The sequence below is a fragment of the Achroia grisella genome, unplaced genomic scaffold (assembly GCF_030625045.1).
Source record: "Achroia grisella isolate CSIRO2021 unplaced genomic scaffold, CSIRO_AGI_Agris_v1 utg782, whole genome shotgun sequence".
Classification (NCBI taxonomy): domain Eukaryota; kingdom Metazoa; phylum Arthropoda; class Insecta; order Lepidoptera; family Pyralidae; genus Achroia; species Achroia grisella.
Window position 1 is genome coordinate 4,749,379 of NW_026713022.1, and position 12,088 is coordinate 4,761,466.

The following is a 12,088-nucleotide window of genomic DNA, read 5'->3' on the forward strand; positions in this document are numbered from 1 at the left end:
ATGGGTATAATAACAAACATACGCAAGTTCGGACTGGAGTACTGCGACCTGCCGACAATGGTTTGGAATGTAGGTCTCATGCTTCGAGTGGTAACCCTCAACGTGGACCCGCGCCATAAGAAGCGTAAGTGTAAGATTTACTAACCAACTAACTGTCACCCACAACTTCGTCTGCAATTGATATAAATGAAATTTCTAAAATAAACATAGCCTACTCACAGCCACTCTCTTAATCAGGGATGTTTTGTAGCACCGTAACCGTAACCGAAACTATCGGATATCCGATATAAAAAAATATCCGTAATCGTAACCGATTCCGAAATAAAAGTTTCGGATAATATCGGATAGGGGCGGAACCTAATAGAGACACGTTCTGTAACCATTTTATTAGCTATTTGTATTTTACTTTTGAAATTCCTTAAAAAATTAATATTCGTAAACGAAATTATCTAGAACTAACAGTAATCCGAAATAATTTCATATCCGCATCAGTATCCATTTTCGGTATAATAATCATTTCTATATCCGGAACCTATCCGTATTCGAAATTTCATATCCATATCATCCCTGCTCTTAATATTAGGTATCTGTGATACGATACTAGAAAATGCGATAATATATATATGGGATTGTTAGTAATATGGACTAATGTCCCCATTGCTAACAATGTACCATGTTAGCCTGAGGTCGCGGTTCCACCTGGAAACCATCATGCTCATCCTATCATCCTCATTGGTGCCCCGCCAGCGTAAACCGTTAGCGGAAGCAAGTGCACCTACCATTTCTTATATAAAAGATATTATTAGAATTAGATTACATTAGAAAAATATAACTATGATTTTTCAAAAGTGCTTAAATTAAATTAGAATGAAATAGATTTTCTATTCTATTCTATTATAATCCTTTAAAAATATATATACTGAAATTGAAAAACTGCGTTATGGTTTTACAAAATATGATTGCAATATTTATTCAATTTTCAGGTAGCCCTATTGTATTATATATAACGACAATTATATCTGCCAGCCTGTATTACTACTCATACTTCTTCTCTGCCCTCTGGTTTGTGTTCGTGACGAGCAGGGCGGAAAAAGACATGATATCTGCTATGGTGGTCATATCGCTGTGTCTCTGTGGATTAATAGGGCCCATTAAACTGATCTTCTTAATTTTTAAAAGGTTAGTATTTCATAACAGCAGACTACGATGAAAATGTCAGTACGCGATAGATAAACAACTAAAATTAGTACCTACAATAAAACTATATACAATACAAAAAAAAATCAATTTTGTATGCCGATAAAAATATTTAATAAGATTCCTGATAACATAAGAACTGTCTCTGGAATATTATTTGGAATAAAACTATATGAATGCTTAGTTTACAAGTGTTTCTACTCAATTAAAGAGCTTCCATAAACTCCTTAATTGAGTAGAAACTGAAATGATAATTTATACCTGACGGCATTTAGATTTACATACAAATTGACATATACATACAAAAATTAATAATTATATGAAAAATCTATAATTTAATACCTAAAGATTAGTTAACTTTAAGATTTGTAAGCTTGACATAAGCAGATTTTGCAAGGGCCATGTTTTCAATTACATTCTATAATATATGTATTCTACCCAAAACCTTTTACAAATAAAAAATTATGATTATAAAGAAACTTAAATATTTTAAAAGCGTGTTTTAGTATAAAACAGTGTTATATAAATTGATCTGAATATAGACTATAATAATAATAAATAGTATTTCATGTAAAGTATTTTTAGGACTCGTTTACCAGGTAGTGCTGTGCTAGAATTGTCCTGAGTTGTAGTACATCTATATATAGCAGGACGTGGGAAAATTATTTATTTTGTCGCAGTCTAGTGCTACGTTAACCACTTGACAATGCTCTCTGACTATCTGAGATTTGAGGCATAAAGGTACAATTTTTATTGAAAACTAACTATTACATTTGTATTTGTCACAGAAAAGAAATAAAAAACTTAGTTGCCAAATACCTGGAACTCAATTCCGTAATAACGCCCGCCAGCAGATTTCAGCAAAATCTATTGAAACGTATGAGGAGTGTGAAAAAACGAGTAATTTTCTTCTGGATTATGCTCACCGTGAATGGTTTGATTTACTTCATTCGACCTTTATTTTTCCCTGGACGACGGTCTTTGGAAGAAAATTTTCCTATTTATGGTTTGTATAAAAATATAGATTCCTTTGGGCTTCCAAAGTTAGTATTTTATTTTATTTAGAAATAGATCAATCAAGTTAACGATTCATCAGATGATAAGTTATAACAGTTGCCTATATATGGTGGATTTGACTCCTTTGATGGACAACAATTGTGTAGATAAATGTTTGGTAATCCTTAAAAATAAATAAATAATCTCTCAATTTCAGGTCTAGAACCTCGTCTGGAGTCTCCATACTACGAAGTGAGCTATATAATTGGTGTAATATCTACAATATACATGCTCCACCTTACCATTCATGTAACGGGGCTTCTTTTAACTCTAAGCGGTTACACAGAGTCACAAATGCTTGCCCTTGCGGAAGAATTTCGAGAACTGTGGATCGACGCTGAAATACATTATCAAGAAATTACCGCAAGTAGGGCATCGACGGCAGATAACAGTCAAAATATAATAAAAAATAACTATATAAGAACACAATTACACAGTATGATAAAAATACACACAGCAAATATAGAAATTTGGCGCCAAATTGAGATTGCATTCAGAGGTGCTCTTGCAGCGGAATTCGTTCTTCTAATATTCAGCCTGATAGCTGAACTACTTGGTGGTCTGAAGAATACATACATACAAATACCGTACGGGTTCGCTTTAGTGGGAATGGATTGCCTCGCGGGTCAAAGAGTTTCGGACGCAAGCGTCGCTTTCGAGAAGGCGGTGTACGAGAGTAAATGGGAAAACTTTAATGCGGAAAATATGAAAATTATATGGATGATTATATTGAATTCTCAAAAACCTTTGCAGTTGTCAGCCGGGGGGCTCGCAAATTTAAATTTAAGTATTTTGATGACTATCGCTCGGTCTGTATATTCTGCTTACACTGCTTTCAGTTCTCATGTTAGTCGTTGAAATGAATATCTCTTTGTGTGTAACGGATTGTCTTCTGAAGAACTGACTTGATGCCCAGAGCCACTTATCACTAATCTGACCTGAAGATGTCTTCAGGGAATTCATTCTCACACGCTAAATCTTACAACCTAATGGATTATTGTGCAATGTGTGTTCAGGTGAATTTCCTTCCGCAGATACTCAAATTGTGTAATGAGTTACCTGCAGATATTTTGTCAAAAGACAAGAATGTCTATTAAGGTTTCTTAAGGCATGGCGCATACATGACGTTTCCAATATTTGAGCGTCCACAGACTACGGTAACCTTTTACCACAGATAATATAATATCTTTTACCATCGAATGAGTCACAGAAGATGGGATACATATATAAGCTTTTGTGTTACACTGTGGTATAAAATATTAAAGCTAGAGATGGGTAGAAATAGTACAATGCATAGGGATATGAATAATATCCATAATTGTCAGTGATTCAAAGAATTACATTGGATTTAATTTTAAAATAATTGTTCTAAACTATTTTCTTGGTAGGAGTTTGTTTGACTCAATTGTAAGTGAGTATGTTTCTTTGTTCACTACAGTTTATGCTTTATACTCTTTGGTGTTAACTACTTAACTTATCGTCACGAAACAAATTTCGTGCCAAAGCATGTAGCCATTTAGGATGTAGTAAGAGATTTTTAGATTTTTATACTCATGGCCAGACTGAGGCTAGTATCACAAATTTGTAATCCCCACCTCCGATCGATCCTCCGTCCATTTAAAACGGGGATCGAAAGTACGAATGACGTTTGAACCCCTAGCGTTGCCCTCAGACTAAAGTAGTATCCGTCAGGCAGGAGTTGGCCTTAAGCCGCTTCAGAAATCCTTCACTGCACCTTGCACTCGCCTATCGTTCGATGAAGCTGTAAAGACCAGCTGCCAACAGCTGATAATTATCAAAATAAAACATTCATTATTCGTTCATAATTCTATAGTTTAAAAATAATTTCAATCGTTGGAAATATCAATAATATCTATATACCAAGGATGTTAGGAAGCTCCGTAACCGTAACCGAAACTATCGGATATCCGATATAAAAAAATATCCGTAACCGTAACCGAATCCGAAATAAAAGTTTCGGATAATATCGGATAGGGGCGAAGCCTAATTGAGACACGTTATCACCATTTTATTAGCAATTTGTATTCTAATTTTTAAATTCTTAAAAAAAATTCTTAAAAGAAACTAACGGGTGATCCGAAATAATTTCATACCCGCATCCGTATCCGTATCCCGTATAATAATCATTCCTATATCCGAAATCTTTCCATATCCGAAATTTCATATCCATAACATCCCTGCTATATACGTATTACAACAGATACAATAACATTACATACTAGTAATATTTTTATGTGCGTACTTTACACATATATTAAAAAAGTTGAATACAAAACGATTTATATCAATAGTAATGGTGTTTCAATAAAGTATCCACAAACCTTTTAGACATGACGACCTCGGTGGTCTAGCGGTCTAGCACACCGCTTTACGTCCGATGGTCGCGGGTTCGATTCCTCGCACGGCACAAACATTTGTATTCATGGGTATAATTGTTTGTATCGGTCTGGGTGTTTTCTCTTGTATAATATGTATGTATTTACGAAAAAAAAAATTATCTATGTATCTGTATCAGTTATCTAGTACCCATAACACAAGCTTTAGCTAGCTTAACTTGGGACTAGATGGCGCTGTGTGAATTGTCCTGAGATTATTATTATTATTATTATTTTATTCTATTGTAAATATGCTAGCTTAGATACTACTATTTTTAAGGATGATAATGGAATGGTGCCCTGCCTGCGCTAATGTTATATGCTGGAGGATGAAATAAAGAGAATTAAGTCAGATCCCTTGGTCCATTGTCTAATTTATTCTAGGAATTAACCACAATGATTTCTTGGGGAGAAGTGTGGTGGTCAAACACAATAAAGTCTGCAACGTAATAATTACCCATACTAACCCCCCCCCCCCTCCCCCACCATTCCCCGTCAAATTAATATTATAAGTGAAAAGAACTACCTACACCAACAAATACTGGTGATAGCATATACATACCAGCAAAGGTGATGATAGGAACGTCAATGAAAGTCACGGGAATGAAATAGCAGGCAAAAACTAGTCTTCTGTAATGAATGTAACAACCTAATAAAGACAGACTGCATTAAGATTCAAGATTCAAAATTCTTTATATATTCTTCATATAGGTAGAAAGAATTTGTCCGACATGTTTAGCTTAGATGGCATACAATATATTTAAATGCTACAATAAATTATTAAATTTAAATGTTAAACAATAATAAAAAAAAATAATGATGTCATAATGACTCTTCAAGAATCTTCTTTGTCTATGGTAAAGCGAATTCGTCTAAGTCTTTGTATTTTAGTTCCCCTAGTTACAATGTAAATTAGACTGAATAAAAAAGAAACATTAAAATATAAGTACTCTTACTTACTTCGTTTGCATACGCCTTAACTTTTCCAATTACAATTTCATCTGTTTATTTTCATTAGTTTCACTCTTTACAAAAAGTTTTGAATACCCGTCAAATATTTCGCTTAACTTTTTACCTTGGCTCATAACAGTAAAAAAAATATTATACTTATATCTACTTATCACTGAGTCGATTGGAGCTTACTTATGTAAATTTTAAATCGGTCAAGAGCGAAACATACTCGCGAATTGGGTTCTGAATAGAAATTACGTGCATATGTATATAAAGTAATCTAGAGACATAAATTTGTTTTTACTCAAGGTTAGTAGAAAAAATTACTAACTTAACTACTACTATAAAATCACTTTCATATTCACCAAGAAACAATATTAACATACGAAAATATTTTTTAAATGGTAAATGAGCTGCAAGACCACCTGATAACAAGCTGTAATATATTATTATCTGAACAGCACCACGGACATCACGTTATCTTATGACATCTGAATACCACTCATGCGAACTAAGATTTCATGCCTGTAATTTCACTCCCTAATCCTTCAACCAAAACAGATGTTACAAAGAAACTGCTTGGCGGCTTAAAATTAGATAAACCAGGGGGCAGGAGGTCCTTAGTGTGGACTGATTGACCATTGCTAGCAATGTCAGATTTATCTGAGTGAATAATCTTATCCACGGATCCCCAAGGGTGTACTTTGATTAGGGTAGTTAAATAAATTAAACTACGGAAACCTTTCCACAGTGGTTGTTATATTATTTATATTAATAATTATTAAAAGACTATATGTGTTCCAAAAAAAATCTAAATAGCGTGATGTAGAAAAAAGTATAAAAACTAAACAACGCCATCTAGTGGCACACTTAGGAACTAAAACAAACGTAATCTCATTCGATTGTACACTGAATATCATGTCAGGTTGACCCCCAAGCGGTCAAACTGACATGATACTCACTTCATGACTCTGACTTCATGCTCGGATGAGCATGAAATCGGGGCACCAGTGAAGCATGGTATCATACCATCCTTCACTGGTGCCCTGGTAGCGTATACCGTCTTTGATTAAAATTATAGCGTTTAGCAATCGCCCTAAACGCACCACTAGGTTGCCAGCCCGGTAACGCGAATTTATTTTTTAAGTCCCTGAAAAGAAAAGTGATGTACCAAGCAGACGATTTTTAGTAAGTTTATCAAATAATAGACGCGTAGTATAAATACCAAATTTTTCGTTATTATCGTCAATAAATTTGCCATCTACTGGAGATACACGCGGATGAAGTCGCGCGCACTAATATACCTCCTAGAAAATTATGATTATAATGATAACGGAACGAACGAACCCCTCCGAACGATCCCCCGTCCAATTCAAACGGAGATCGAATTTATGACGACTTGAGCTGAGGTTCGAACCCCTAGCGGTATCCTCAGACTAAAGTCGGGAGTTGGCCTCCAGCCTCTCCATAAGTCCTTCCACAGGTTTGGAGTGCCATCTGCAATCAGCTGCAGCCTACAGTATTAGTATAGTTGAAATAAAGGAACAAATGAAGTATTACTATTACAAATTACGTCAGACGTCAGTAACGCTTAGATGTCAAATATCAATGTCAAATGTCAGTGTCAAGGATACTGTCTACTGAATTATTGATACCGATCACATTACATTGAAAACAAGCAAATTTTTGTATTATTTTGTGAAAATTAAGCAAATATCAGAATGAACATGAAACGAAATACTCAGTTATTCGATTTATATTGGGAAGATATATTAGTGTCCAAAGTTCTCCCCCATCTTACTCTACGGGACTGCTTTAATTTTCGCTGCGCGTCCAAAACTTGCTTACAAATCATAAACATATACTTTACCAAGTTGAAATCTTTGAAATTGATGAATAAAGGGTTTTCACCGCACACCTTCAACGTAAGTGAATTATATCTACTATTTGTTATGTTTAAAAATACTTGTAATATGATTAAAAAAATATTTTCTTACAGGTCTTCTCTTTAACATGTACAAGACTAAATGTGTTGAATCTGAGTAAATGTTTGACAGTAACGGATTCAGACCTCATTCCTCTATTACTACGTAATCCAGACTTAGTGAATTTGAACTTGAGCCAGTGTAAAAACTTAACTGCCAAGTGTTTGCAGCCTGTTATTTTGTATTGTAATAATTTGATAACGCTGAAGCTTACGAGGTGTTCATGGCTGACTACAGGTGCCATAGAAGCGCTAGCACTACACCAAAGCAAGTTGGAAGATGTGGACCTTTCCTACTGTCTGTGTATCTCGGAGAGTAGCATCCTAGTATTCATTAAGAAATTCAAACACTTGAAAACTTTAAGTTTTGAGGGTAATAAGCAAATTACAGATAGATGCCTGTATGCTATATCTAAATATAGTACTTCGTTAAGACTTCTCAATTTGGGTGGTTGTTCAGAAATTACTGATAAAGGTATTAGGTAAGTTTCGGATTATATTTTATTATTTTCTTATTTGCTATAGATAATTATTATAGATATTGTGTCAGAATGAAGAGAAGTATTCCTTGATACCACAATTATATAATGGCACTCAACACACAGCGTACCCCATAAGGTATCTGACAGGAAAAACAATGAATAATTTAAAAAATCTGAAACATGGACGATAATATTTGTGTAAAAAACATACAACAATAAATATTATATATTACATATTATTATTACACCATACTATTGATGATATGGTGTTGTATATGAAGGTGTCCGCTGAAAACCAGCGTCGTGGCACCCCGTCACGACATATGCGGAGACCTTATATTAATAATTAGAGTACCAAACTCTAATTATTAATATAAAATGTAAATTTAATTTTAAAAATTATTTTCAGTGTACCAAATAAACAATTTTCTTTCTTTCTTTCTTTCTTTCTTTCTATATGGTGTTTGTAAATTACAAATCATGTTAAATTGTTAAGACTGGGTATAGTAAAAATTTATAAAGATAGCTAACCTAGTAATACCTAGCACTTGTTATTATTTTTGTAGTTAAAAGATGCTTCAGTTTATCTTTACATCAAATTGAATTCAAAACCATACAATTATTGAATGGTAAAAAGTAATAAAATTTAGCATTTATAATATTGTTTGGATATTTTCAGAGCTTTAGCATCGCACAGTAAAAAGCTGGAAGGACTGCTTGTGCGAGGCTGTACAAAAGTCACAGAGAATAGCCTCAAACTGCTGAGGAGTAAGGTGCAACTCGACAGGAGACCTCTAGACCCTCTGCCACTGCCACTATATGTTCAGATTTAAGACCTCTTTTGGGGTAAAACTTGTGATTATATTATAAGTTGTTAAATGTTGAAAATGTTGTGGCCTGGTGGTTTACCATGACTTACACCTATAAGGTTGTGAGTTCGAAATCTGGCTGACGCCAAAAATAGAATCTTTGTTGTCAATTTATATTTCTGACTCTCTAAAATCAATAAAAAATTAATTTATTCATTCAGAGAGAGTGATTGATTGATCACTGCCATGTTATATAAATATACTTTAGGTATGTCAGTTTTCATTCAGCATGACATCAACAACTAATAAGGGGCATCCATAAATTACGTAAGATGTTTAAGGGGGAGGAGTCTCGGCAAATATCACGTAATATTTTTTCTGATTGAAACAAAAAAAATTACTATATTGTTATTAGTAAAAAAAAATGCATGTACAAATTGTACAATCTTGATTAAATGGATAATCAAGATTGTACAATTTATACATGCTTATTAAACTTATAACTTTCAACAATATTGATAAGTAGTCATAAATAAAAGCACGAAGCAATTTTTTTTGTTTACTAATAACAATCTCACGTGAGATTGGGGGATGGGGAGCTGGATTGAATAAAATCTCACATCTCATCATTAGAAATTTAAAAAAAACACCTCATGTAATTTATGGACGCCCCTTAAGCCTATGACTACCGCATCTTACCCCATAACAAAATATCATTTAAATTCACGCTTGTATCCTCACATAGAAGTTTTACCAAGTGCCAAAGTATTTTTAAATAGTTCCTATTTCTAGTTATTGTTTGTTTAATTTATTTATTTAAACATTTATGGAACTATTCATAGTATATATACTAATATTACAAAAGTAATATTTTTTATTGTCTGGGTAATAAGTACTGGTGACCCGATTTTGATAATTCTTTTAGTGTTGGATAGCACACAAGGACGGCTGTAGGCGGAAGCAATATGTAGTAGCGTAGTTGCAAAAACAGTGTGACGAATTTGCGCGGATCAGCTATTTGACGATCACACTTATTTATTGTAGTTTTTTTTTTTCAATTCTATGTAATATTTTTTTAATGCCATGTTTAATGCATTCCTGATGCCCAAACCAGAGGAAACTATGTTACGAGTCAGTTCCTTCCCGAAATGTCCAAATTCTAGTAGCTTCTTGCTGATACTTTTTCTTTTTATTCTAGTTGTTCATTTATATAGAGTAATTCAACAAGGTTTATATGTATAATAAATACATATGTTATACTCAAGCCGAGAAATTTTAAAAATTGAATTACATCCGTGCGAAGCCTGGTTATTAATCACAAGTGATTTTTTTTTTAATTTTCACCGGTTCTTTGGAAAGTTTTTCAGTTCTGCCCTAGTTTTCGGCTTGGCATACACATTGAGGAAATAATCAATATGAAATATAAACCTTTACCAGATCTGTATTTAGAATTAAGCAATTGTTTCTCAAATGGCGACTGTTGTTTGCTATTTATATAGTGGCTAGATTAACATTTTATTGTATAATTTCTATATTAATAATATCTCTAGATTTTACTAGATTGTAAGATGACGACCATGTTTATAATTCATGTACAATACGAGGGCTACACTGAAAGTTTTTAGAACTGGCTACTTGAAAGCAATATAATAAAAAATTGTTAAAATTTTGAAAATGGAACTCTTTGATGATGATGATGAATGTTATCATGAACTGAACACGAGAAAATTTTCGTGTGATGATTTTTTATGACTTTCGATATCATCTAAGTCAACAAGAAAGTTATGATAGACTACGATTGGCCTTCCACGATGAAGCCCCGTCTCGTGCCACTGTTTACAACTGGTTTAATGAGTTTAAACGTGGTCGCACTAATCTCACCGATGATTTGCGTGAGGGACGGCCTTCTACGGCGACAACCGAAGATAACATCCGTGTTGTGCGGCGTATGATAGAGACTGACAAAAGAGTGACCTATTAGCAGATCCGGGCAAGCTTAACGATTGGTATGAGTCAAGTGCACAAAATCCTCCATGACCATTTGGCGGTCAGGAAGCCTTGTTCCCGGTGGATACCTCATAATTTCACTGAGGCTCAAAAACTCCGTCGTGTTGATTGGTGCCGTGAAATGCATGAAAGATTTAACGGAGGTGATTCAAATTCTGTGTTTAACATAGTTACGGGAGACAAAAGCTGCATTTACTGATATGATCCCGAAACTAAAAGACACAGCTCAGTGGGTGTTTCCTTCCGAGGAGTTGCCAACTAAAGTGAAGAGAGGTCGAAGCATAGGAAAAAAGATGGTGGCCTCGTTCTTTGGAAGAACAGGTCATTACGCGACAATTGTTTTAGAGGATCGAAAAACAGTTACTGCAGAGTGGTACAGTAACGATTGTTTGCCACGTGTTTTGAAAAAAGTGCGTGAGAAACGACCTCGCAGTAGGATCCTCCTTCACCACGACAATGCTTCGTCGCACACCGCCAGGCAAATGATCGATTATTTGGCGACCTCAGACGTAGAACTACTGGGTCATACGCCTTATAGCTCCGACCTCGTACCTTGCGATTTTTATTTATTCCGAAAATTAAAAGAAAAACTTCGAGGAAAACGTTTTATGGACGCCGAGGATTCGGTGGCTACGTTTTAGAAGGCCGTCAAAGAGACCCCTAAGGACGAGTGGGCAATGTGCTTTTCTCAGTGGTTCTATCGGATGCAGCGATGTATTGACGTGAATGGACGCTATTTTGAAAAGATAAAATAAAGGTAATAACTTGCTAATTTCATTAGTTTTTGATTTTCTAAGAACTTTCAGTTTGGCCCGCGTATAATTTAATCTTACTAGGTATGTAATAATCGTAACTATATAAAATTATTGTAAGTCTATCAATATACGATACGAGACGACAAATAAAACTGCCCAATTTGTTTTTTTCACAAAATTATATTTTGTGTAATAACACCTGCTACATGTTTCCTTACTGTTATTTATATTTACAATATTTCATATAATTACTACACATTAGTAACAAATAACATTCATAACCTTAAAGGAGCAGATCTTACAAAATAATTTACCGATTCTCAGCAGAGCGCGGCCGTCGGGCGACCGCACCGCTGCTGCCGACCTAACGACTAATCGTAAAACATGCACAGACCGAACTTAAATCATAACCTAAAATACTTTTCTTAAAACTCTTAAACGCAATCAGTGT

At 34.4% G+C, this 12,088-nt stretch overlaps 2 protein-coding genes across 2 annotated transcripts; both read left to right on the top strand.

The window, feature by feature from the left end:
- On the top strand, window positions 1-3,418 carry LOC131851349 (uncharacterized). Its single transcript, XM_059201839.1, has 4 exons — window positions 1-124; window positions 984-1,179; window positions 1,986-2,203; window positions 2,411-3,418. The coding sequence occupies exons 1-4, from the start codon at window positions 1-3 to the stop codon at window positions 3,109-3,111; spliced, it is 1,239 nt and encodes a 412-aa protein (XP_059057822.1). The 3' UTR covers window positions 3,112-3,418.
- A 3,828-nt stretch (window positions 3,419-7,246) lies between these two features.
- On the top strand, window positions 7,247-9,170 carry LOC131851387 (F-box/LRR-repeat protein 15). The gene is made up of 3 exons (XM_059201881.1): window positions 7,247-7,525; window positions 7,600-8,066; window positions 8,746-9,170. The coding sequence occupies exons 1-3, from the start codon at window positions 7,322-7,324 to the stop codon at window positions 8,897-8,899; spliced, it is 825 nt and encodes a 274-aa protein (XP_059057864.1). The 5' UTR covers window positions 7,247-7,321; the 3' UTR covers window positions 8,900-9,170.
- The last annotated feature ends 2,918 nt before the right edge of the window (window positions 9,171-12,088 follow it).